The sequence below is a fragment of the Dermochelys coriacea genome, chromosome 12 (assembly GCF_009764565.3).
Source record: "Dermochelys coriacea isolate rDerCor1 chromosome 12, rDerCor1.pri.v4, whole genome shotgun sequence".
Taxonomy (NCBI): Eukaryota; Metazoa; Chordata; order Testudines; family Dermochelyidae; genus Dermochelys; species Dermochelys coriacea.
In genome coordinates, this window is record NC_050079.1 from 18,958,875 (window position 1) to 18,986,055 (window position 27,181).

Consider the following 27,181-nt stretch of genomic DNA (forward strand, 5'->3'; position numbering starts at 1 on the left):
CAATAGAGTCAGTTGTAGAACAGGTTTCAGAGTAGCAGCCGTGTTAGTCTGTATTCTCAAAAAGAAAAGGAGTACTTGTGGCACCTTAGAGACTAACAAATTTATTAGAGCATAAGCGTTCGTGAGCTACAGCTCACTTCATCGGATGCATCCGATGAAGTGAGCTGTAGCTCACGAACGCTTATGCTCTAATAAATTTGTTAGTCTCTAAGGTGCCACAAGTACTCCTTTTCTAGTTGTAGAACATTTCATGCAGCTCAGGACACACAGCAGTATATTTGGGATGGTGTATGATATTCTAAAACTCCTCACTATTCCTGAAGAAGACCTATACCAGCAATGCAGGGCACTAGAGACCGTGTTGACACATGATGACATGCGCAATATTGATGCGAGTGATTTAGGTGATGAACTGAAAGCCCTTTCAAGATACATTTCAGCAAGATCAACTCCAAAGGCTTTTCTGGAATATATGTGCACAAATAAGATGACCACCCTCTCTCCAAATGCTTTTGTTGCTCTGCGCATACTTGTAACACTTCCTGTAACATTTGCCAGTGGAGAACGCAGCTTCTCAAAGCTGAAGTTAATAAAAATACATCCACGCTCCACAATGACACAGGAGAGGCTGGTTGATTTTGCAACCATCTCAATAGAGCATGAGCTGGCCCAGACTGTGGACCTTCAGGAAGTAGTTCAAATCTTCGCAACCAAGAAGGCACTGAAAGCACCACTTTGATTATTCAAACACATAAAAATGCCAGTGTTTACTATGCAGACAAGAAAAGTTACATTTGCTGTTCAGGCATTTGAAATTTAAGTGTTACTTAAAATTTTTGAACAGGGCATTTTAAGTTCTCCTTTATTGGGGTAGGTAGCAGAGCAGTACCATTAGAGGTGTAGAACAGGAAGAAGAATTGAGACGTTTCAAAGTTTTGGCCCAAGTGAGGGGGTATGGGGGAGTCTTTTCAGCTCCCCTCCTCAGGTGCCAAAATGTTGTGGGCCGGCCCTGAAGAAATGAGACTTGGTCACCTTTGAATATTGCTTCTTTGTTAGCTGGGAGGAGCAATTATATTTGGAGGTGCAAACTGTCTCAACCATACCTTGTTAAATATTGTGTTCAGTGTCTAATAGGGTTTATTCGTTCATTTAATGCTATATATTTGCTTCCTTTTTAGGCAATGAATTACTTATCTTTCTGGCAGACCAAAAGGAGCCGTATTTTAAACCCAAAGTCAAGTTGTCAATGTAAGTATTGATACATAATATCGTAATGATGATGTAATGGAAGCATTCATTTTGGTTAAGACTGACTGAATTGGAAGCAAGATTCAGTGGGAACATGATAAGGATTCTTTCTGCATTGTTTTTTTGTCTGTTTAATTGCATGATTCAGTTTGTCCATAGAATTCAAGCTTAAACTTGAAAGATGAGCTTGCTTAATCATGTCATGAAAGGCAATTTGGTATTTTCTGTACTTGCTTAGATTTTATGCATCCTCTGAGAGAAGTTGGGGAAATAAGAACTTTGTAATCTATAGGGTTTATGTTTAGTTAGACACATTTCCCTATTTTTTTTTCTTTTCTTCCTAAAACAGATGGAACAATCTCAGCTTCACTTATATAATGCAGAATATGGGCCTGATTTCCAGTTCCTATGCAAATGCCCACATCCTGTGCACAGAAAACTGAATACCCTTATTTATATCTTTCATATGTGCATGTATGTGTGTAACTGTATAGGAGCTTGAACAAACTGAGTACTCGTGCACAGAATAGACACATATTTGCACATGCTAACACATGAGTACAGGTGCACTGACATTCAAACTTCTCATTTAGAAACAAAGCCCAGATACTCAATGAACAATGTGTGCGTGGACCAAAAGAACGATAGCAGAAAACAAAAGATAGTATGTGAGAAGGTATAAGACACAACAAAGGAGAAAAGATGGGGCTTTCTGAAGCCCCAGTCTACAGCTCCGGTCCCAACTGCTTAGATGTCACGTTTTATGATCTAGCTACTGGGATCAAACTAGAAGGTTTCCTTGTGTCTATAATGGAGCTTTTAGGGGCCTGCAGTGATAAGTTCCTATAGTGTGGGACTAGTAAAGTTTTGCAAGTACTGGGGAGTGTGAGAAGAGTGTATTGGATAGGGTTGGAGAATTTTAGCCCTAAGTTTTGGCAGACACTTTAATTATACAAAATTTCATGTAATATTACCCATTGCAAAAAGAAAATAAATTTAGTCTATGGATGTACAATATTTTAGGGAACCACAGATTTTAATCACACATCCATTTGCACATTTAAATGTTTAATTTTATAACTGTAGAAATCAGGGAGTCATAACCAGTGTGGTTCCTGGAGATTATGATGGTGATTCACAAATGGACGTCCTCCTGACAACACAACCACAAAATCACGTCACTGATGAACTATCGGTTATTATTTTCTGGGGACGCAATCAAACATTAGGTAAGGTGGTGTTGCTGTTAAATAATAAAAATAATTAAGTTATAACTTACTAGACAACATAACCATTATTTGTTTATAACAGAAATACTGATTAAGCATCTGTAGCAGATCTGCAGTTTCACATCTGCATAAAATTTTGTAGTAGAACTACAGTGGGTAGGAGGGTAAAAAAATCAGTCTCTTTATTATGGAGTAGCAATAGCCAACTCACAGTTCAAGTTGGAGCTATTTTCTTAATAAAACCTGATTTTCTCTATCCACCACCCCATCCCTTCTTGCTGCCTCTACCTCCTCCCAACTTCCCCAAATCCTCAAGAATAATTATTTTTATCCTAGGCTAAAGTTTATTTGGGGAAGATGCGTAAGAAATAGGATACAGTGTTATGAAAATTTATCTCTCCTTCATTTGTCAACATTATCCTAACATTTTTGGGCTCATGCCATTTAATAAAATGGTTTGGTTTAGATATTCCAAGTTATTTGATTTTTGTTGACCTTGCTGAGAAGCAGCTTCTAGGGAGAAGGTTTGGGGAGGTATGGGAAGGCTAAAGAGTCTTTAAGTGTCTTAAAAGCAATATTTAAACAGTCAATATTAAAATATTTGTGAAGTATAAATCGAGCTACTACTGACTTCAAGTACTATTGCTGCCAGGCTGAGTCAGAAGTGAGGGGAATGGATTGTGAAGTAGCAGACTGGGGAAATGGGTTGGAGCATGTCGAGGAAAGGACATGAGATGACAGAGGATTTGGGAGGAATAGAAAGGGTTGACATGGAGTGAGGTACAAACAAGAAGATGCAGGCCTCCTTGCTAGTTGGCTGAGAGGGGATTCAGGGGACCTTGGGAGCTTGGAGAATGAGAGGCATAGAATGGTGGTAGTGGAGAGGTTATATACCTACAGGAGATAGAAGGTGTGGAAGATGGAAGGGCAGGGTACTAATGCACGCCCAGGAAGTGGGGGACAGAAGATGGGAGCAAATGAAAGTGCAAAGTGAAAGGAAACAATATAACTGGCTGCTTTGAGCAGGGATGGATAGAGGTATGCCAGGGACAGCTGGATGTAGGGTTTGAGAGGTCTGTGGGGGGAGCAGTGCTGGACACCCAGCCAGTTTACACTTCCACATAGTCTCCTCATTTACATTGTGCTACAGTCTTAAACAACGCACTGAATAAAGAATACTTTTCAGGTACATTTTGTGCATAAGTTATATCTGGACATGCTTTTGTCCCAACAAGTTTAGATTATCCTTATTAACCACATTTTCACATGCTTCAATCTACGTTTTAGTATTAATTTATCAGATTACTAACCTAGGTAGAAATGGACTTTTGTGGTAAGGATTATTTTTGTTGAGCCACCACATGACTATAGATGGTAAGTTCCAGAGCTGGGTCTCTGAATTGCCTTTCTTCTTGTGCTGGCAATTAAAATTTACATGGAGCTTAACACCGTCAGTTATATTGTTTGTGCTGAAGGCTGGCTGCGCTTTTGACAATCTATACACTGGCCAACAAACAAAATGACTAAATAGCTTTGGAAGACTAAAGTTAATAAAGAATATATTATAATGAGGGCTGGGTGTCTTAATGTCATAAAATATGGGCAATTTAATCAAGTGAATGCTTTCTCTGTTTTCAGATTATAATCGTAAGACTGTGTTAAATAAAACTTTTCATGATGAGCCTCTAATTATGGAGTAAGTATGTATGGCATCTTACCTTGAACAAAACTTGCAGAAATAAATTAGAACATAAATGTTAAATATTGAAAAATATTTAATGTTTAAGTGTTTAGTTTGTTTAACAATGTCAAATTAAAACACCTAATATCTTAAGTCTGAAATGTGCCCGATATTAAAAACACAACATGAAATCATCGAGGCTGCAGGTTGTCACACTTGCTCAAGGTGAAGTCTCGTGACTTGCTGCCTCTAGACCAGGCATTTAGGCTTCAATTTACTGTGATCACCTCGATAGATCAGTCTTTAATTCTACATCTGCAGTCCTAGTCTCTCAGGGACAGTGACAGGGTTAACAAAGTGACCGGCCAGTGTTCGTAAAACCAAGTATTTTATTCAGAACAAAAGCATTACAGAGAAAAGAATAAACAGCTTACGTGCATGCTTACCAGATAATACTTGTCTGCTATATAGGACCTTAGTAGGTTTCAGAATACTCCAGGTCCTCTCATGAGGTCTGTATCTCTTGTCACAGTCTCGTATCAGTACTTGAATGCAGTGAGAGTGATCTCTCTTCATGTAGCCAGATAGTCACTTTATACTGTTCTCAGTTTGCCCAGGTGACATCAGTCAGATCAGTTTATGCAGTTTTCCCCAGGATGGAGGTTTCTCTAGACTTGTTACAGGCCTAGTGATTTGCATTAATTATCCCTGTCCCTGCTAAGTGATCTTAGTTCCTGCAGGAAACTCCTGTACCTCCCCCAATGGAGCTAGAATATAATCCCTAGACCAAACAGATACATATTACATTTATAAAGTAGATACTGTAGTCTTTGGATATTCCATGCAACTGTCACACTACTTATGTCATCTTTGCAACCTCAAATAAGCAGCCCTTCTGCATAGCCACAGTGATTGATGAACTTAAATTTCATGTTTGCTGAGGTTGTTTACTTCAGAGTAAGTTGTAGGAAAGGTTAGAAGTCCGCATTGACCTAGGAGAAGCAGGGAGGCTGCCACAACTGCTAGGGCTTGTGAGGAGATTAAGATAGGACAGTGAGGAGACGGGCGTAGAGATCTGCTAAAAGGATGGTGGCTGGGAGATAGTTAATCATTCTAGGTTTCAGATTAGCAGCCGTGTTAGTCTGTATTCGCAAAAAGAAAAGGAGTACTTGTGGCACCTTAGAGACTAACAAATTTATTAGAGCATAAGCTTTCGTGAGCTACAGCTCACTTCATCGGATGCATCCGATGAAGTGAGCTGTAGCTCACGAAAGCTTATGCTCTAATAAATTTGTTAGTCTCTAAGGTGCCACAAGTACTCCTTTTCTTAATCATTCTAATAGGTCTGGTTAGGATAGGGATTGTGGTCGTGTTGATTTAAACTTTCCCTTTATTTTTTAGTAGTTTTCGCTTAACACAGTACTGCACTGTGTTTGCTTTTCCCCAATCCCCCTCCCCCTCTTTCCTCCATTGCTTCCTGATTGCATACTTCTGGTTCCAACTAAGGTGTGTGGTTGACCAGTCAGTTTGTAACTCTGTTCATAATTCTGATGTTCTACTATAGTGCAGACTAGAACTGAATCTTCAGAGAAGAATGCACAGAATCAAGTTTTTCAATTCTTAGAGCCCCAAATACAAAGGGATGATTTAGAATAGTCAGATTGAACGTTGTTAATAAAGGATAAGATGACACAACTTGTTTTTTACATTTTCAGCTTCAATGGTGATTTAATTCCTGATGTCTTTGGTGTCACAAATGAGTCAGATAGGCCTCAGATACTGATAGGCAGGTAAGCTAAAATGTTTACTTATTTATTAGCATGTAACATGAATGTTTATATCAGTTGTTGGCACACCCAATTCTACTGTCAGTGTAAGTGCATGAAATTTCCATGTTGAGCAGGTGGTGTACAGACATGGAGCTCTTGTGTTGGCTCTCTTCCTCTTGATATTTTAAGGAGCAGTGTTCTGTGTACTCTGTGGCACACAAGATCTAATTTCTGTGTGCTTCTGTGTAAGAAACTAGAAATTCTGTGGCGGTTTCAAGAACCTGAAACTTGAGTAACGGTGGCTGATATGAGAAAGTACATGGTGGTTTCTTGCAACTACACCTACCCCGATATAATGCTGTTCTCGGGAGCCAAAAAATCTTAGTGCGTTATAGATGAAACCATGTTATATCGAACTTGCTTTGATCCACCGGAGTGCGCAACCCCTTCCTTCCCCCCCCCAGAGTGCTGCTTTACCACGTTATATCAGAATTTGTGTTATATCAGGTCACATTGTATCAGGGTAGAGGTGTATTATGGTGTACAATGGTAATGAATTCAATTTCATTTATTTTTATTATGGTAGAACATAGATGCCAGAGTCTTTTTGATTGGCGCTGTACAAATATGTAACAAAAAACCTGTCTGTGTACACACTGAAGTCTATAACTTATATTTGGCCTAATACACTACAAGATTCCATTCATGTAAATGCAAAAGTATGTCAGAAGATATCATTGTGCTGTTCATTAGTGATTAGGGAACAGATATGAAAAATGTGTGCAATATTTTTCATGTGCTCAGGTTGAGGCGTAAAGTATGTATAGTTTTAACATATACATAGGTACACTTGGCTGGTTCAGAGGTAAATAGTAAAATATTGCCTAAAGATGAAATTAGTTCCTGATACTGTGTTGCCTAATGCCTTTGGTACAAATTTTAACTGAGTGAATGCTGTTGGTTTTTGTTTACAGCAATTACTGTTGGACTAAGTCTATAATTGTCTTGTTTTCTTTTCCTCCCTTCCACTTACTTGTTGGTTCCTTGTGGGAGTAGTCTCCTGTATTAGAATAGGCTGGGGCTCTCCTCTGCACCTTCCGCCTACACTACAGCAAAGAAATCAAATCCATGATATGAAAATATTAAGTTTTTCCATTTTTTATTTATTTTTAATTGCTTTTAAATATTCAGTACTAATTCCCGTGCAGTAATACCTTGTTGAATTTTAGCTTTAGAAATAGCTGTATTTAAGCAAGAGGCAATTTACAAGAGAACATTTACTTCCAAATTTGTGGGGGTTTTGTTTTGTTTTAAAAGCTTTACCTGACTCCTTTTTAAAGACTGTTATGTGGGTGTGGTGATATAGGGAGACTGTATGCCTCAGAATTAAGTTAACTGTTCCATATTTATTCAGATACGGTTTATATCTTCCTTTTCCTAATCTTATATATTTGCAGGGAAGACTTGTCTTAATTACCCAAAGACTGTTCTCTAACCTTTTATATTTTTTTTTTAGGGTTTCCTATAGCACCTATTACTGTAGTATGTAATGTTCACCAAATCAAATAGGTCTGCATGGAGAAACTATTATGTCTAAGAGGGTATATGTCTAGGGTCTTGAATTTTAAGTATTTGGGGTGACTAGTCTCTTCCCCCCTTCTCCCATGTTACCCTGGTTACACTCTATATTTAGTGTGCTAGTTCTAGAAGAGCTATTGCAAGAATGTCGTCCCAACCTGGGAATCACACCCCAAATGCTTCAAGAAAACTATTTGTAAATAACTGCATTATTTTTCTTTGGGAATTCAGATTAAAAACCCCAAGCTTCAAATGCAGACCTATCCTAAAAGAGCAGAGATCTATCAAGGAAGAGAGATGCATTTTTCCTCAGGATTGGAGCAGCAGTGAGAAAATAAGTCCTTTCCTGCATCTCTATAACTGCAAACTTATAGTTGGGTGTCTGGGGGTTAGAATTTCAAGAACAGTAGAACAGGATATGAATCTCTTTTTAATAAAAAGCTGGTTTCAGTATAAGACTTGCTAGTGAATACTGGAATAAAAATTTAAACTTTATCTGGGATTTCTGGTTATACCCTGAGCAAAGGACTTTCTTTGGTGATTAGAAGATGTTGTAGACATGGCTAATACAGTAAAAGCAGGATAAAAGAACATGCTTCCCAATCGGATAGTAGAGACGGTTTAAAAAAATAAAATGCCTACAGGGAAAATGAGAATGAGAGGTTAGCTAAGAAAACTAATAGAAAACTAAAGAACTGTATTCTTTTTCTATGGGAATTTGGATCAAAATCCTGTTTGACACAGTATGCTCTCAGCATCCGATGAAGTAGGCTGTAGCTCACGAAAGCTTATGCTCTAATAAATTTGTTAGTCTCTAAGGTGCCACAAGTACTCCTTTTCTAGTATGCTCTCAGTTACTTTAAACATGGTCCTGGTTCTGTAGCTTCACAAGTTGGAGGAGCAGCTCACAGACTGTTCACCCTTCCAAAGTACTAGTATATGAATCCTACCTGGTGAAGAAAAGGATCACTTCAGCTAGTAATACCTACTATGACTGGGACTTACGTGGGACATAAATTTGAATTTAGGTTACTAGCATAACCCTTCCACGAACAACTATTAAGTAGGGTATATAGAGCCTACACTTCATATTCTTTATGAAATTATATGTGGAAAGTGTTCTGGTTTCTAGATAGAGGAACTTCATTGAAGATAGAAAGTCTGAAGTCTGTATAGAATAGGGATCTCTATAATAGGCAACTAGGCCCAAACTCAGAATTTACACTTTTGCCTTTTACAAGAGTATGATACAAATTGGGAAGATAGCAGAACTGGATTTTAAGGAGAGAATTGAAGGAGGAAAGAGAAGCTACATGGCCTATGTGATCAGAGAATTTATTCTGAGGTTAGGGGACAGCATACATAGGGATCAAGGTGATTATTGGAGGTGAACATGAAGGAACTGTGAAGATAAAAAGCAGCTGCGTGTAGGTCATGACCAGGAAAACTTGGAGATGATCAAAGATGTAGGTAGAGCCAAAATTGTATAGAGCTTAGAAGGTAGGGCAAAGTTTTTGAATTGGAAACAGAAAGAGAGAAGTTAACGAAAGGAGGGGTTAGAGTTGGCTGAACAATGTGACTTTTGGTTGTGACTGGAGAGGTACTCGGGAAGAGATGCAGCACAGAGAAGGCTTGAGTAATGTAACTTGTTTCATATTTACATCAGATTAATTTTGCACATAACATTACTCATTCATACTCAGATCAGATTCATTTTGTACTTATTCTCAGTTTTTAAAATCCGTAATTACTTAGTTTATAACTTACAACAAGGTATAAAACCAACAACTTTTGGGTAATGAACTTCACAAATTTAAAAATAATTAACGATAAATGCATTAAAATTCTCTAGCCGGTCCTGCACTTAACTTCAATGAGTTGAGTTCATCAATTTATGCAAATAAAGGTTTCATGCTTCAGTACTTTGACTGGTTGGCGATCTAAGCTAATGTTCTTTTTACATGGTCCATACTGCTCCTTGTAACTTGAAAAACTCTTAACATCCAGAGTTCCTAGATAACCAAAATTAGCTCTGGTTCTCACTTCTACTTCTCTTCTGTAGGATTTCTGAGCTCTGCAGAAGGTGGGGGAGTATCAAAAGTTGTGCAGCAGAAAAGCAGCAGAGACAGCCCACTGTTGTGGGCGGCTCAGGATTTCCTCAGGAGAGGGTTATATATGCTGCTTTTCTTCTGTGGACCTTAGTCCATCATGGTTTTCTCTATGAACTCTTTTGAGGTTAGCATATGAAGCTTTCTATGTACATGGAAAAATACCCAACCCATTGTATATTTTCTTTTTTCTCTTCAGTTTTTTTTTATCCAAGTTTTGTGGACTTTCTTAACTTACAGGGAATATTACAGTAACAAAACAGCCCCATGTGTTTTAAAAATGTGGAAATGACCTGACCTGCTAAAATAGTTTGTATAAACATTCTAGTACATTTAAATATGAAATATTTAGTTTGTACCCAACAATTTAATTTAAAGTTTTAATTTTCTAAAGAGAATTTGCCTGACTGTGCAATTGATATTGCATTGATTATGTATAAAGTTTATTTAGTTCAGGTGTAACTTAATAAAATGTAAAATCTAACACGTTGCCCTCACAAAGGTTGAGGGGAATACCTGTCGAACAACAAGGCTTAACATATTTGGAAAATCAAGCTGTATTCTCGGCCTATTATATTGCTACCCTGTACAGATAACATATATCACCTAACTCATTACCAGTAGAAGAAAAGAAATAACTGCTAAACAAGAGTCTAGAATCAGAACATGGATAGCAATGTGGTTCATGAAAGTAGAAATGAAACATCTCACTCTTTCACAGCTATATTAGCTCTGAAAACAATGCAATTCAAAAACCTTTTTAAAAAGAAAAATGTCTGACACACCCAAGCAGAAAAATTCAAACTTGGATGCCTCCACAAATAGCAATGTGAGTACTTAGCTTTAGGCACCTATGTACTAATATGTGCATCTTTACGTCTGATCTTCTGATGTACTGAGTTCTTTCAATTCCTGTCAATTTCATTAGGCATTTAGGACACAGGCTCCTAGATCAATTGTGCATTACATCATTTCACTGGTACAGCCCCCCTGTTCACACCTCTGTTTTTTAGTAATGTCTGCTTAAATTAAATCACAAGTAATAAATTGCAGTTCTGAGTCTCAGAATGCACTGTTTTTTTCAGCTTTTAACTGGAACTTTGTAGTATTATCTAACATCGGATTATTTAGTAGTTTGAATTAATATGAAAATGTACAATGCTATTTGCTGCATAGTAAATCCAGATGTAGTTAGTCTCTGACAGCTGTTAGGGGTTTTTTTTTGTGTATATAATCAACACTGATGCTCATCACTTTAAAAGAAATGGTTTGTTGTGAAGTGTTTTGAATTTCCCTGGGGCATTTTTTAGCTGTTGTGTCAAGAGAAGCGCAATAGAACTAGAGAAGTCAATCAGATTATTCCTGTTTCCATAGAAACAGTACATAAGCATTTCTAACTTCATCTTCCTGGACCTTAAGCAATGTATAATTAAATATTTTTTTTATTCTTGATATTAGTCTGATACGTTGTTGTACAAGATAGAGAGTGAGAGGTTTTAGCAAATGTGTAACCCATTTACTTAAAATGTAATCATTGCTAGTAGCATCATTTTAATATCATTCTCAATAAGAGCATTTCAGTTTACTAGAGGGTTATTTGAAGATTTATAGATTTTTTTTTTATAAAGAATTACAGTATAGGATTGAAAACAATATTTTGATTATTTTTAAAACCTGCAAATGTATAATTGGGACTTCTTATGGCCTTCTAAGAGAGAGTTTTTTGACCATTAATCTCTGCTTGAATTTTATCAAGATGACTTTTATTTAAATCTGAGATTTATGAAACAAAGCCTGCAAATTCCCCCAAGGGTGTTCGACAGTAAGTGTAACATTGCAGTGATTATATTGGACGATTTTATCAGCTTTCTAGGAAAACAGCACAGTTAATGTTCTGTGAAGAAATATTTATAACAGCATGTTGGTACAAAGAAATATATTAATGGTTCAAAAGAAGGCTGAATGTTATAGGTCAGAATATAATCTATGTTTGATAATGTTTGGAAAATATAGCTTTATTTCCTTACAAAACCAATGTTCAGTTTTTAATGGAAAAAGTTTAGGCTTGTAATGGAGATTTCAGCAGTTCTCTATTTTCTTGTTTTATAGTTCTCTAGAAGTAAATGTTCTGGAATATAATTTTAGTAGATCTGTTTTTAATTGCACAGGATGATCTTTTTTGTGTGTTTGTTTCAAAGTTTCATACTTAAATCTATGGAAGATACACTTTGGATACTGATATTTGCTGATCTTAACCCTTACAACTACAGACAATGAGAACTATTTTGGGTGTTGGGGAAAACCTAGTTAGAGCTATGTTTGAAATAACTGAATCACTACTAACACCCATCATGTAGTGTCTGATTAACATTGAGTTGGATTTTTACCAAATATAATAGTTAAGACTTCTGTATATGAAAAATAACTTCTTATTCAAACACCGACCTTTGAAATGCTTGCCATGCTGGAACCTGAAAGCTTGGAAATATTTTGGATATTTGTTTGATAGAAAAACATGAACCAGGATGGTGATGTGAACATTTTAATAAGAGCTTGGAAATAAGCCTGCCTAATTAAACAAACTGCAGCATGAAAGAGCAGAAATGTAGCAAAGAGACGCTTTCATGGTGAATTAAGGCAGCTATTTTCTATGATCACCTACAGTACAATCTTCAGACAGTTCCAAATTAAATAAAATTCATATAATCACAGGTATATTTTTTCTAGTTCTGTTAAATTATTTCTTTGTAGTTTCCACTTGAAAGAAGTGTGATCCCTGGGTAGAAAAGTTTAGTTTTCAGAAGATTGACATGAACAACATGTTTTAATCAAAAGCTTCTGTAGACAAGGCTTGGTTTTTCTCCCTTTTTATTACGCTAACCTGAGCTCAAAGGAGAGCAGGTCACCTTTGCTCTCAATTGTAACTTATCTTCTTCAATCTATAAAGACTTAATATTTGTAAAGCTATTCTGATGGTAAGTGGATCTGGGAAATGATTTGGAAACCCACTTGAGTGCAACAGTGGTTCTGTGTCTCTCATTCAAAGGTAGACTTTTTTAGATAACAAAAAATGAGTCATGCCTGTGGAAAGTAGCAATAAAGAAAGCAACCAAGGAAGAGCTTGAAAAGCTAAAACTGCCAGTGTTCCGTATTCACTTTAAATATGGTCCTTATATTATCTGAGTTGGGCATATGCTGCTGCTTGCAATTCAGTTCCCATTGCTAGATTGTGTCCAGACTTATTTAGAAGTGTAGTATTTATTCATTGAAGGGAAAAAAGGACGAGACATGCGAGGAATGTGGCCTAACTAGGCTGCAACTTCACTAATTTAAGTTGCAGCCTAGGGAAATTATCAGGTCAAATAGGTCAGCCTAGGTCAAATTATCAGAAATTATCTGCTGCATACCTTCTTCCTGTAATCTGTACCATCTGAGGGCTTGTCTGCACTCGCAATTTACAGCGGTGCAACTTTCTTGCTGAGGGGTGTGAAAAAACACCCGCCCTGAGCGCAGCAAGTTTCAGCTCTGTAAAGTGCCAGTGTAAACCGTGCACCTGCGCTCTGCCATGACAACACAAGCCATGTTAAAGCGCTTCCACGGTAACGCTTTAGCATTGCCAGTGTAGACTAGCCCTTAGTCAGGGCTGCTACCATTCTTGCAGTCTCCAGACCTTTAACCTAGTTCCAGCAACACTGTTGTGATTCCACTACCCTCTCCTCAGACAAGGGTTGAGGCTATGTTGTGGGTGGGAATAGCTGGCTCCTTGCTGTACCAGCCATGAGGAGCCCCATCTCTTTTTCTACCACCATCTTTAGAAAATGTCCTCTCCTAATTCTTATTTCAATTCCAGTTCATCCGTGAACTGAATCACATATGCGCTGGACATCTGTTGAGCTGCAAAAACATGACTACCTTAGTACCTAAACTGCCTGCTGGGTCTCTGGCCTGCTGACAGAAAGGTTAAAAAAAATCCACATCTCCCAGGCCAATCTGGTAGTCAGGAGAAAAAGTTCTTCTCAGCTCCAAAAATGTGGCCAGCAGGGTCCAGAAATATGTTCCTACTCTCATTTGAAGGGAAGGACCGGGAAGGCTGTTACTGCCAGACAGGATTACACTCTGGGCAGTGGAAAGGGTTTATAAGCCCTCCCTTTGGATAAACCAGTAGACCGTCTACAACACCCTTCTCTCCAGCCAAGGAGTCCCACTACCTGCTCCTCCCAAGCTTGAGGAGTCTGTGCACGCATTAGGGGGGTGAGGTATAAACAGGGAAGGCAAGTCTTAAAGGATCCCATGGGATTTCCTTCTCCTGCTGGCCCTGACAAAGCCTTCACTTCTGGGCTGGGTGCAGCTGTTTAATTTCCTGCAATTCTTGCACTCTCTTAAATACCACCCCGCCCCAAATCCTCTTTGTGGATGCACATTAGGTTCTGATGTAAATATCCCTGTCTCCTTTGTAGCACTGCATGCAATCAGCACTCAACCATAACCTGTACTCCCATCTCCAAAATAGGAATTGTAAGAAGATTGAAATTTCTGCACTGGATTTTGGAGTTGGAGGCCTCAAGAAGCGTTAGAACTACTTTGTACTTTTCCACACCTTAACAAGACAAGTCTCTCTATGAAGTTCAGTTGTGCTGCCCCAAGCCAGAGCTCCTTTCTTGTCTTGCTGACTGTCATAATGAAGCCCTGCCGCTTTTATTGCACCAAACAATGGTTTAAAAAGGTAGAAGGAGAGAATATAATGCTAATAGCAATGAAAAATCACTTGGAGATGCACTGGTGATTTGAAAATAATGGTGCAGTTCATAGGCGCTGATTCCATGGGTGCTCTGGGGCTGGAACACCCATGGGGAAAAAATGGTGGGTGCTGAGCACCCACAGGCAGCCCCCCATCCGCATCACCCCCTCCCCCGAGCATCTCCTGCCCGCCTGCGTTCCGCCCATCGCAATTAGCTGTTTCATGGCTTTTGGAGGCCGTGGAGCAGAGGAGCAAGGATGCGTCACACTCAGGCAGAATGGGGCAGGAAGAGGCTGGGTTGGGGTGGAGCAGGGGTGGGAAGAGGTGGTGTGGGGCTTTGGGGGAAAGGGGTGGAGTGGGGGTGGGGCCTGGGGCAGAGCCGGGGGTTGAGAACCCCCTGGCACAATGGAAAGTTGGCGCCTGTGGTGCAGTTTACAGGCCCAGTGTGGCATCGTGCAACATTATCTTATACAAGTAACAATGACCATTCACTGGATGTGAATGCTGTAGAAAACTATTAAATGACTTTATAAAGACAAACACACTTTTCTTAAAGTACAATAATTAAAGTTGTTTAACACTTTCTTAGTCGTCAATCTTAATTGCTTATAAAATATATAATACACTTCAAATTCAGTATTTGACTAAGTGAAATGTGTGTAGCTTTTTGAACTCCCTAATGATTAATTTTACCCAACACCTGTTAGCTAGAAGTTGTTGATAAAGATTTGGGGGCTGGAAAATACCAGTAAAATGCCCCAGCTGTGAAAAGAGGAGGCTACTGGTGAGGCTGCAAGGTGATGTTCCAGCGTATATGTGCAGAGTAGTCAATGGAAGTCAGATAGGCTCTTTGCCCAAATTTAGTCTTATGCTCAGAAACTCAACAAAGCTGTCTCAGTTAGCAGGCTATGATGCTGAGGGTTGTCTTAAACCTTTTTGGTCACATTCCCAAAAGTATAGCAGCATAAGACAGAAGAGTGGTTTTATTGAGTGCACCAACGTCTCTATTGATTCCATGCAGCAAGCTCATTGAGATGGGGGAATTCCATTTGCAGCACACATCACCCTCCTCTGCACCAAGGAGAAAAGTAGGAACCAAGTCATAAGGCAATGCCTGGCTTGGTACTGTGTTAGTTTCTGTGGTTTCTTTGGAAGATACCTCTAGTATCTGGGATAGGCTACTGTAGATTCCTATTCCCTGGTTTCATGTTTCTCTGTATTGGTGCTTGAGCATTAGTTCCCCTGACACTGAATGCTGTGGGATTCTGTATTGAGTGCCACTTTAGTTGATATGGATAAAACAATATAGAACTGTAAAATCAACCTGAAGAGGAAACTATTCAAATATGCAGCTAATCTGAACCAACGGAATGGGACAAGGGCTAATCCAGTTACCCTTGAGGAAGTCATCCCATGATGGATGAAAGGAATCAGTACTAAATTCATACTAAGACTAAGCAATAGTAAACAAAGTGGTGGCCACAAAACAGGCAACATCAAGCCTGCCAAATACCTGAGATTTGTATTGCATCCTGAAAGTAGCCAATAAAGACCTCCAAATGGCTATTCTAGGAAGAGCTGGATTTGGGGGCAGGTGACTGCCTGGGGTGCTGGGTTTGAGGTGCTGTTTTTGTTGTACAGATCCTAGTATGCAAATAATTGTACAACAGATGAACCTTACCAAAGAAAGCCCACTTCTGACTGAACCTAGGGATTACAAGCAGACCCCTTCTGACTAATAGTAACTGCATTACAGTCTGTTTGTAACTTGTAAAATTTCAATATTGTTTTGGTTCTTCCCCTTTGAATTATTGTATCAAATGAAGGAGATACTTTTCCATTGTCTGAGAAATATTCTGATACTGTACCTTGTTCTGACTTGATATGGTGCTATTGTGATTTATGGTTCATGCTTTGGGTAACTTATAACTAACTGCACAGCTTGAATTTCAGACTGGACTGTTGTGACAGATTATTTTATGCTTTCCCAGATCTGTAGTCCCATTAATTTTAGTTTGTGCACTTTGTTGCAGCCTGAGTATTTCTTTACTTATGTTCATAACACGTTACTTAGGTAACTAGAGTGGTTCCTGCACATTCATTTTTCTATACCTTAAAATACTGTGTTTCAGCAACTTAACAAATGGCCCTTTCTTCGAGGCAGATATGTTGGGCCAAAGTCATCCCTGTGTATTTTTTTTTTTTAATGTAGGATCTCAATAAATCCTCCTCTTTAAAATGATGACAAGGGTAAACGTAGGCATATGAGAGAGAAAGGGGTGAAAATGGAACAAAGGAGGGGAATAATATTGCCTTAGTCTCTTTGAATATTAGTTCCAATAATTAAATGTAAAATTAGTTGAAAGCCAGTCCCGTAAGGTAATGCTTGTTCCTGAAACCTCTCAATCCACTGTAACATAACTATACAAAAATGTGTTAAAAGAATGTTTAAGTTGCCAAGTCAGGCATTCAAAATTAGAAAGTAACAGAATTAAGCTTGTTCTTGTATCTGTTATTAACATTAACTCTATTATTTAGCAGCAGTAGTAGGGGTATGTAACTTCACCAGTGGGTTAACTATGAGGAAGTGGCCCCATTTTACAGACTGCATAACCAAGCATAATGATGTGGCAGATTCTGTCTAGTATGTTAAGTGAATGAGACTTGGGTTCCACATTGGAGAACCAGGTTATCTTCACAGCTTCTGCAAGAAGTGAACTTGTGCAACTTATATTTTGTCTGTAAAATGGGGTAGAGTTGGGAGAGACCTAATACTTGCTTTCCTCAGAGTACAGTGATACAGGAACTTGCTCAATAAGGAGTGTGTCTTGTGTAGTGCACAGAATTATTATAACCAGTTGGTAGAAAAGAAGACATTCAACTCATGGTGCACCTTTCCCTGAGGATCAGGGAAGGAGGATCAGTTTTATTTGTGTACCATTGTGTGGCCACTGCAGAGCAAGGGCAGATGCACAGTTCGGTTGGAGCGTTCAATAAATGAAGTGTGCAAGCTACTAACAAGTGCTGCTGTGCAAGTAGTGGTTTTCTACAACTTGTACTACGAATTTTTGACTAGCCTTGTTCTCAAACGGATCTCTGAACTCTTTTTTGCTAAAATTTTAAAATTAGAAACCTGAGGCAAAGATGGAGCATGGAAAAGTTCATCCCAAACAGTTAATGAATTCAGTTATAAGCAATTATATAAGATGTCATAATGAAAAATGTTATACAACTTTGATATGTCACTATTCTGTCTATGACTATCAATTAAACTACCAATTAAACACAGCTTCTTAATTGCTTTACACTTCGGCTTTTTTTTTTTTGTTGAACTGTGATAGACTAAGTCAGAGGATTTCTAATTATGAAAAAAAAGATATTTTTTCAACGGCGTTTTGAATAGATTTCAAATAAGAGCACCATATTCTTGTAACATTTTGGAGGCATAATTATACTTTTACAGCCCCATTTCACATGAGACTCTTAAAGCAGCTGATAAAATTTAGTTAAACCTCTCAACACTGCTGGCAGGTAGCTAGTGAAGTAGTATCCCTATTTTACAAGTGAAACTGCAGAACATAGAGGTTGTGACTTGACTAAGATCACCAAGGAAATCAGACAGATCTTGGACAGAAACACAGATCTCCTTATTTGCTGTGCTTTCATCATTCATAGTTGTAAAATACTATTTGACTTTCTCTCTCTTATGAAATGTTGCATTAGGGTTAATGTAACATGGTCATAATTCAATTTGAGAATTTTTAAAATAAATGAACATTGTAATTTGCAAATCTACTTATTTTGAAATCAGTGACTCTTCCGTCGTACCCAAGGCTTCCTGGTAGTGAACTTCATTCCATTTCTTGTTATGGATTTTCATGCAGGGTACTCTTATCAGCCTCAAAATAATTTTAATAATTCAGTACCCAGATACTATAGTACCTGTCTGGTCTGTTGCTTAATGAGATTATATTACTTACACTGTGAAAACTCAGTTTTTTAGTAAAACAAATTTGCTTAAACATAAAAGGCACAAACTACTTTTGTCAGCATGTTTATTTCTGGTTTTTTTGATCTTTTGAAATGCCACCAAGCTAAAGACGTCACAAAATAATTTGATTAAAACAGGTTATGAAAGCAAAACAAGTTTAGTTTGTTTGCTTTGTTTTGAAATATGGTAAGACTTCTGAAATTATGCTCCATTTCCTTTGGGTGTTTGTAATTCTTTAAGTCTGAATCAAGTTAGTTTAAATAGCCAGGTATTACAAGAACAAGGTTAAAAGTACCCAACATAAGCCATAGTACTGACAGCATTTTATGTAAATATTGTCAAGAATTTCTTAGTATATTATGAAACCTATAAAAAACCTGAATATTAGTGAAATTTTGCTACAAAAAGCTAGAACTGTGTTTTTCAAAAACTTTTAAAGAGGGGTATCAACGTTGACAAGTCCTAAATCGTAAACACATAAGAATAGCTGTTTTCTTTGTCTCCCAGGAATTTATCATGGCATCCTGCATTGGACACTAAGAGTAAAATGTACAAACCGCACTCTCATGCATTTATAGATATGAATAGAGACTTCACTGCAGGTGAGTCACAAATATTGTAATGTTTTATTTAATTGCCATAAAGATATTAATATTGCTTTTAAAAAACAAGTCTATTGCATTTAATAATAATAATAATAATAATAATAATAATAATAATAAACAGCAGATTTCTGAGCAGTCAGACAGGAAAGAAAAATTACATGATAAAAGCAATGTAATAGACTACAGTATATTCAATTTAATATTAATATTATTTCTTTTTAAAGTAACTCATTACTTGTAATTTACTTTTTAATTTTATTTACAACTGTTATATTATTGATAGCAAGTTTAAATACACTGCTGGGTTGATTGGGTTTTTTTAAAGACATTCCAGAAAGTGGTGTTGGTTCAAAGAGGTGTTTTTACAAAGCTTTATAAGTTTTTGAATGCAAGGTACTAGCTTCAGTAAATTAAATGTTTCAGATTTTTTCAAAATGTCTGCTTTTAGAAAAGATGTCTCCCAACCAGCACACCTTTCGTCCTTTCTTTTGTCCGTCCTTCCGCTTTAACAAAAAGTTGCAACTACGGCTAACTCTAGATGATTTAGTGGCCACTGTTAAAACAACATTTCTTACTCTCCAGTGGTACTGCAGGTGCTCCTTGTAACTGTGAATACTTGGTTAAAGGTGCTCACTGTAATGGGAAGTTGAAGAGAAACAGTGTCTCTAGTTTCAGAGTAGCAGCCGTGTTAGTCTGTATTCGCAAAAAGAAAAGGAGTACTTGTGGCACCTTCGAGACTAACAAATTTATTAGAGCATAAGCTTTCGTGAGTTACAGCTCACTTCATCGGATGCATTTGGTGGAAAATACAGGGGGGAGATTGATATACACACCTTATACACACATATCAAATCTCCCCCCTGTATTTTCCACCAAATGCATCCGATGAAGTGAGCTGTAACTCACGAAAGCTTATGCTCTAATAAATTTGTTAGTGTCTAAGGTGCCACAAGTACTCCTTTTTCTTTTTGTCTCTAGTTTGTTTTCTGCAGATAGCCGAAATGTTAGTTCTCCTTGCCACCACCTTCATTGTCACCATCTTTGACAAAAATAACTTTTTTTTGCATTTTAAAAAAGGGGAACTTGAATGTAATCACATCTCTCATGAGATTGGAACCCCTGAACCCACATTAATTTTTAATATAGACATAATGGGATCTTTGATTTGTGAATGACTGTACACTTCAAAAAAAGAAAAGGAGTACTTGTGGCACCTCAAAGACTAACAAATTTATATACTAACACGGCTGCTACTCTGAAACCTGTACACTTCAAGTATGTTGTCAAGTACCAGGTGTAAAATCTTGTGTAGTTAGCTGCCTCTGTTGTGGGCTTTCCCTTATCTTGATATTTGAAATATTGATGCTTATGCTTATTTTCATTGCTTAGGGTACCAGATTTAAATGTGACTTGGTTCACAAGGGTTCTATTAACATCTCTTTATCTGTTCCATTTTATATTCTCTATATTGGAGTGTGTTCTACCACTGATGCATGGGAGATTACATGTGAAACTCTCATTTACATTATCTTCTGCATAATTCCTCCATTTCTGAATAGAGAATCTTATCAACTTAAATTTTAATGTTTTACAAATGCATATATTATACATAACTTGTCTTAGCTTTACAAATTGTATAGTGTTTTGTATGAGTTTAAACATAAAATTTAGCTTTAGGTCACCATAATGAGTACATTGTCTAGTACATATGTGACTTGTTCAAACGCACTCTCACATTCACAGTTAGTCTTGCCTTGGTTCCCTGCGTATCAAATGGGTACTGTAATTGCTAGGTCCTCTTTGTAGATGCCTGTATTCTGTTCATAAAGTAACTTTAATAAATGCATGAAATACACGTTTGGAAAAAAGAACTTAAGAAATGAAAGTGTGGTGGTCTATTTCAATTAGTAATCTGAATGTGAAGGGAAAGAGAAGAGTCTACAGGTTGATTTAAATCATTCCATTCCGAGTCTCAGGTACTAAGTTTCTGCCCTAGCTCACGATCAAACGTTTGTTTGCAGTTTTGAGACACTGCTGGACCAGGTCTTCATATGCGACACTCAAACTGGAAGAATTAAATACATTAAGTTAGTATGGTGAATGCATTGTATTGCAGCAATGACCATTTTTGTTAAATGTATTCTATAAATCTTATGCAATGAATTTTTTATTAACTGTTTTTTGGCCTTAACACTAACTTGCACAGTGATTATTTTTAGGGAGGTATATTAAAATCTACGTACAGTATATATTTTTATTTTTCGGCTTCTCTCTCTTGCTTGTGCAGATCAGTACAGAGGCTAACCTACAATAGTCAAATGGCAGGATTAGTTCTTGGCAACACTCAAAATCATATACAGAGGGGAGATAGCTAATGGAAATGCCCTTAGAGATTCATTCTGTGCTTGGTGGTGATATATAGATGTAAATTCTTTTGCTAGTTATAGTAATTTAGCTGGTGCTCGAAACACCATCTATTATTAAGGTTGCCTGATACTTCCATTGTAAGACCCTCTTTTCAGTTACCCATAACTTTGCCAGACTTCAGCTGTTTGGGTTGAAATTTCCAATGCCAGGTATCTTCCATAGGCAGAGTTTTTTGGAAAACTTCAGTTAAAATAGTTTAGCTATTTCTGAGAATGGGGCAAGGGGAAAAAGTTTTACCCATGCTTTAAGGAGAGAGGAAAAAAAAAAAAGGTGGCTACCCTTTCTCTGAAAAGCTCTAGTACCTCTATGCTTGGGAGTGGGGACTTGAAATTTCAAAGGAGCGACTGGACTTAGTATCAGAGATGTGCCTTTTGCTATCCCTGTGAAAATCCACCAACATCTGACCAAGTTATACACCCTTGAAAAATAGCCATTCACACATGTTCAGTAGGGACTTAGGCCTGGTCTACATTAGGGTGGGGAGGGATCCATCTAAGTTACTCAACTTCAGCTACATGACTAGACTAGACGGGATAAATCGACCCCAGCTGGATCTATCACTGCCTGCCAATCCAGCAGGTAGTGCAGACAAGCCCTTAGATACTGGCAGCTAAGTTCCCTGAAGATTCTATCCATATCTGGTATGCTCAGGACAGAGGGAGAGACAGCCGGCAGATGGGGTGGGGGCAGGAGAGACTGTCATCGGATGAAGAGCTACAGGAGACTGGGCCTGACAGATGAAGGAAACTGAAACTGAGAACCATGCTTTGTCCACACTAGCACTTTTGTTGGTCAGGGATGTGAAAAAAAAAATACCCGACCGACTAAAGTTTCACCAACAAAATGGCTGTGTGGACAGTGCGATGTCAGTGGGAGACTGCTCGTTAGAGGAGGTTTAATTATGCTTGCAAGAGAGCTCTCTCCTGCCTGCATGGATCAACTACACAGGAGACCTTACAGCAGCACTGCACATTTTCCTCCAGAGCTTGGAATAGAACCCAAGATTCATGACTCTTGCCCATTCCTCTGGCATCAGCAAATATCTGTGTAACCACTGGGAAAGTGTCCCATCCCCTTCTAGTATTGGTCCACACAGTGGATGAAAACCTACCACAACTATTATTCTGTTTGCTCAAGTGACAAAGGTCTGTGTGGTGGATCTAAAGGTTCCAATCCTGTTGATGACCTGTGTGGATGTCAATATGATGCAAACTGGAAAAAAAAAACTTTTTAAAAAAAAATCTAATACTACACAGAGACGGATGCAGTATGGGATCATATAATTAAAGACTGTATCACAATGTATACACACAACGGGACCAAATGAACGATTGCACAGGCAATCTTAACCCTGGCATTTCCTAACTTTTGTGTACTTTGCAACCTTATTAATGTTCTTTTAACATAGTTTTTGCATGTAATTGCCTTGTTTTTTAAAAAATGAAACAGAAAAAATCCTTTATGCGATTAGTCATGTGTAATAATAGACATGACATACATGTGTGGTAACACAAGTTTGACTTCTACAGTATTGCCAAGCTCAAGAGATGAAAATCATGAATAGAGACCCTCTTGATATCAAAATCATGAGTCAAATTCCACAAAATCATGATTTTTTTTTTAAAGATTGTGATTTGTTTGGTTTGACTTCTGATTTTCCTTAATTCCACCATCCATCCCGTGTGTGTCTGTGAGACAATTTAGTGTTGTCACTCTCTGAAATTCATTAGGCAATGTGATTTTTGTCCCCTGCTGCAGGAGCTCTTGCCAGTTCCCTACCCAGAAATTAGTTCTGCCCCCACCCCCATCTATTCAGGCCCACCCCCAGACTCATGTTTGCTCCTCCTGGGGTTCTTCACTCCCTCTCCAAGGCTGGGGTGGGGGAGAGGAAGAGGAGTAGAGGTGACATCCAGTCTGCATTGCTCACAGGAGGAGAGCGAGAGGAGGGAGCAGACCTGTCCTGAGCTGCTTGGCTCTTTAGCTCCCTCCTGCCCCTTCCCCTCTTGTGAGAATGACTACAGGAAGAGGCCTGCATTGATACAAAATTTGTATCTGCATCGGATCTGCAAACATGGTCCATGGATATCCACATCCGTGGATTTCCACAGATTTGCAGGGTTTTAGATATAAAATTTGGGTACGCATCAATCCACAAACATGGTCAGTGGATATCTGCAGATTGCAGGGCTCTACCAAATGTAAAGTTCAGTCTTGGGTTGCAGTACATGTGGGAGAGTTAAGTGTTTTAACTAACAGGATCTAAAACTTTAAGCTTGTTGTAGATGGCTCCATTTCTTATGTGTTTGTCTTGTACCTTCCACAATGGAGCCATGATCCTGATGGGAGTCTTTGAGTGTTGCTTTGATATGAATGATTAAATGACATACTAATAAAACAAAAGGTATATTATCTGCTCTTAATTTCATAAAAACCCTGAAATGCCTCATTTCTTACTTCCCCGCATGCTTTAGAGGCCTTTTCTGATACATTTTTTTTTAAAGGTGATACTTCCTAGAACATTCAATACTTCCTTTCACAGCATATGTAGCCAAAACAGTGAATTCAGCTAAACTATTTTTGACAGCTCTATCATTGTAAATAGCTTAACAGATTTAAAGTATGTTGGATTTTAAAAAAGCCTTACTAGGCTGGAAACCTTTGTGCCAAGTTTCTGCCTAATTGATTTTCAAACTACCAATATATTAAACCCTCGAACTAGGAATTTATAATAGAATACTTCTATATTGGCTATAGTGAAGCTGTTAAGTCATTATGATCCTAAAGATGTTTTATATCCCTAACAGCACTTCATAAAAGGCTAACTGTATAAGGATTTTATAAATCCCGAAAATATGAACATAACCCAGAACAAAGATAACACTCATCTTTCTTAGGGAGATCGTATCTGAAACAACTCTACTTGTAATGCTGGTACATTTTAATAATTTTATCTAATGTGATCATCTCAGTATTTCAGTGCTCAAATTTGTTTTTTGGCTGAGTGAAGTTTACTTTAACTTCTGAATTCTGAGACGTCATACTGTCACAGGCAAGTTTCAGAGTAGCAGCCGTGTTAGTCTGTATTCGCAAAAAAGAAAAGGAGTATTTGTGGCACCTTAGAGACTAACAAATTTATTTGAGCATAAGCTTTCGTGAGCTACAGTTCACCGAAAGCATCCAATGAAGAGAGCTGTAGCTCACAAAAGCTTATGCTCAAATAAATTTGTTAGTCTCTAAGGTGCCACAAGTACTCCTTTTCTTTATCACAGGCAAATGTTCACAATCCACTTTCATACATATTTGGTAATTTAACACCTATTCATTTCCACTTAATTACTGGGATTCCAGTGCACAGGTACTAGGTTGAAGGTACAGCAGGTGCATATACAAACTTTGGGTGCGAGTTAGGCTTCTTTCTTTGAAAACCTGGCCCCATGTTTGGGAAAGTAAGATTGCCTATATTTGTTTCAGCAAAAGCTATCAGTCTAGGATGAGAATAAAATGCCTGTATGAAGAAATCCTATTCAACAGCAGCTGCATCGGTAAATACTTTTACTTTTTTTTATAAAGCTACCATTAGAATTGCAAAAATTGATACAGTGATGCACTGCTGCTGAAAATTCAAGAGACTTTGGATGCTTTTGCTGGTGAGATGCATTTTCATTCTGAGAGGTTTAAGAAAAGGAGACGGCAGTCTCTGTATCCCCTTCCCCCAATTTATATGCATGCATAACTAAATGTAATGTCTCTAGTACCCTATTTTATTGTTTTCTTTATCATTTCAGTTACTCTCTCTAGCAATAAATTGACTAGCTGACCAATAGTTCACCTATGTATTCTGTTCTCTATTCAACACAAGATTTCTGAAAATCTTGAATTTGAATGTGTTATCTTAATAATCTTGCAGTCAGAGTCTAAACATAAAACAAAAGCATTCTGGGTCAGATGAACATTTTCCCCAAAACGAGAGGATATATGCACTAGGAATATTCAAAACTTTGATAAACTGTGATAATTATGCAAAGTAAATGCTGAGTGGAGTGAGACAAATAGGATCTTAAAACAGCTGCAGAAAGAAAAAATCAAGATCCCTGCATCATTAGTAGTGATTGCCTGGTTGCAGAAAGCAATATGTTAGTTCAGTGAAGAAAAGGCTTGATGACAAAGCCCATATCCTGATTACAGATAGAATTGGTCTACAAAATTTCGTTGTTGACAATATTCAAGAGTACCATTGTAGCTAATTCTTAATGGAGGAATAGCTTCTTTCATGAGCAACTTGGGTCATGCAAAGGAACACTGAATAGTTCTGATGTCAAAGGGAGAAAGGAAAATAAGTGTACTATGTGTCTCAGGATGAAAGGTCTTTATGAAAGCATCAAGATGTTTATGGATAACACTGGAACACTTGAGGCAAAGAAAGTTAAGTCTATCCAAAGTCTTGTATCAAATAGTTACACCCTTATACACTTTCAGCCTTTTCAAGGAATGGGCTGATACAGTATAATGGGGTAAGAAATGAGACAATGTTGTGTGGTTTTGTATAGCTGAAGACCTGCTTTTGATCATGAGTATAATCAACCTGATATCAAGGCAAGAAAATACAGTGTATTAGGTGGATCCTAGATAATCATTGCTTTGTTATTCATTAAGCTTGGCAAGACAGATATGTATTTCTGGAGCATCTGTTAGGTGTTGTCATATAATTATCTTCAAATTCTGTTCATGGAGGGCCCAAATCCTTTCTTTCCCTTTATACAGTTGCCTGTGAAACTTGAGGCTCAAAGATTGTGTATATGCACCCCAACTATAACTCTGTAGCCATGCAATGTGTGTTTCTGGAGGCACAACTATTAGAAAACAAGACTTACTGTTTTGGTAGGAAATCCTTTTTTAATTATGTACATTTGCCCTGATTCTGTAAGTTTGGACACATAGCAAAATTTAGGAATAAACAGTCACACTTAGATTCAGGATGAAAGAGAGACTAAAATTCTTTGGATCTTACATAATATGTAAGAAGAATGTGGTTGATCCGGAAGCACCTAAAGATTGCTAATCACTAAAATAGTGATAAAATGATGACTCTAAGGCTACGTCTACATTGCATACCACTGGCAGACTTGCATAGGGTATGTATAGCTACATGTTGCAGTGAGAAGCGGCCTGTGTCCACACTGTAGCATGTAGCTACAGGTGTCAGTGAAAGCCTCTGGCAAAGGGAAAGCAACAGGGAAAGGCTCCAGCAGTGGGGAGCTGCTGGAGCCTTTCTCCGTTGCTGAAGCCTTTCCCTCTGGCAGGAAAAAGCACCAGGATACTAAAAATAAACTACAAATAACAGGGTAAATGGGATGCGGTACTGCTTGGGCATGTAGAGAGCTGGGTAGGGTATGTACCCTAAGGCTTCTGGTGTATCTTTATTCTACTTACCTAAACAGTGCCTCAAGTCTACACGGCTGTTTATATGGGTGCTGGGGGAGCATGAAGTGTATATATACTCTACATGCTACTGTAAGGACCATGCAGTCTAAACATACCCTAAGTCAGAATGTTTACAGAGCAATGCTTTTAAGAACATTGATAGTTTGCAACTTTATTCTTCCAATGACTCTTTACTGTGTAGTCTATAGACCTTACTGTTGCTATTGTGTCAAGATTAGATGGCCAGAGTAAGGAATTATGTTAAGTATGGCATTTTCCGTGAGTAAAATGTATGTAGCTAACAATATAAAGTTATTTCTCTCCTCCCACCAACCCCTAGCCTCTTAGAGTTTTAAAGCCAGGGTCTGGAGAAGTGTATAGAACTA

At 38.0% G+C, this 27,181-nt stretch overlaps 1 protein-coding gene across 4 annotated transcripts in view; it reads left to right on the forward strand.

Annotated features, from left to right (window-relative positions):
* ITFG1 (integrin alpha FG-GAP repeat containing 1) overlaps positions 1-27,181 on the forward strand; it is a 202,583-nt gene that overhangs the window by 7,047 nt on the left and 168,355 nt on the right. For all 4 annotated transcript variants that reach the window (XR_006275021.1, XR_006275022.1, XM_038368637.2 and 1 more), the window contains exons 2-6: positions 1,179-1,248; positions 2,335-2,477; positions 4,116-4,173; positions 5,874-5,948; positions 18,850-18,944. Coding sequence is in view for 2 of the 4 variants with exons in the window: in XM_038368637.2 (XP_038224565.1) it covers positions 1,179-1,248; positions 2,335-2,477; positions 4,116-4,173; positions 5,874-5,948; positions 18,850-18,944 (441 nt within the window). In the remaining 2 variants the exon portion in view is untranslated. The remainder of the gene's footprint in view (positions 1-1,178; positions 1,249-2,334; positions 2,478-4,115; positions 4,174-5,873; positions 5,949-18,849; positions 18,945-27,181) is intronic.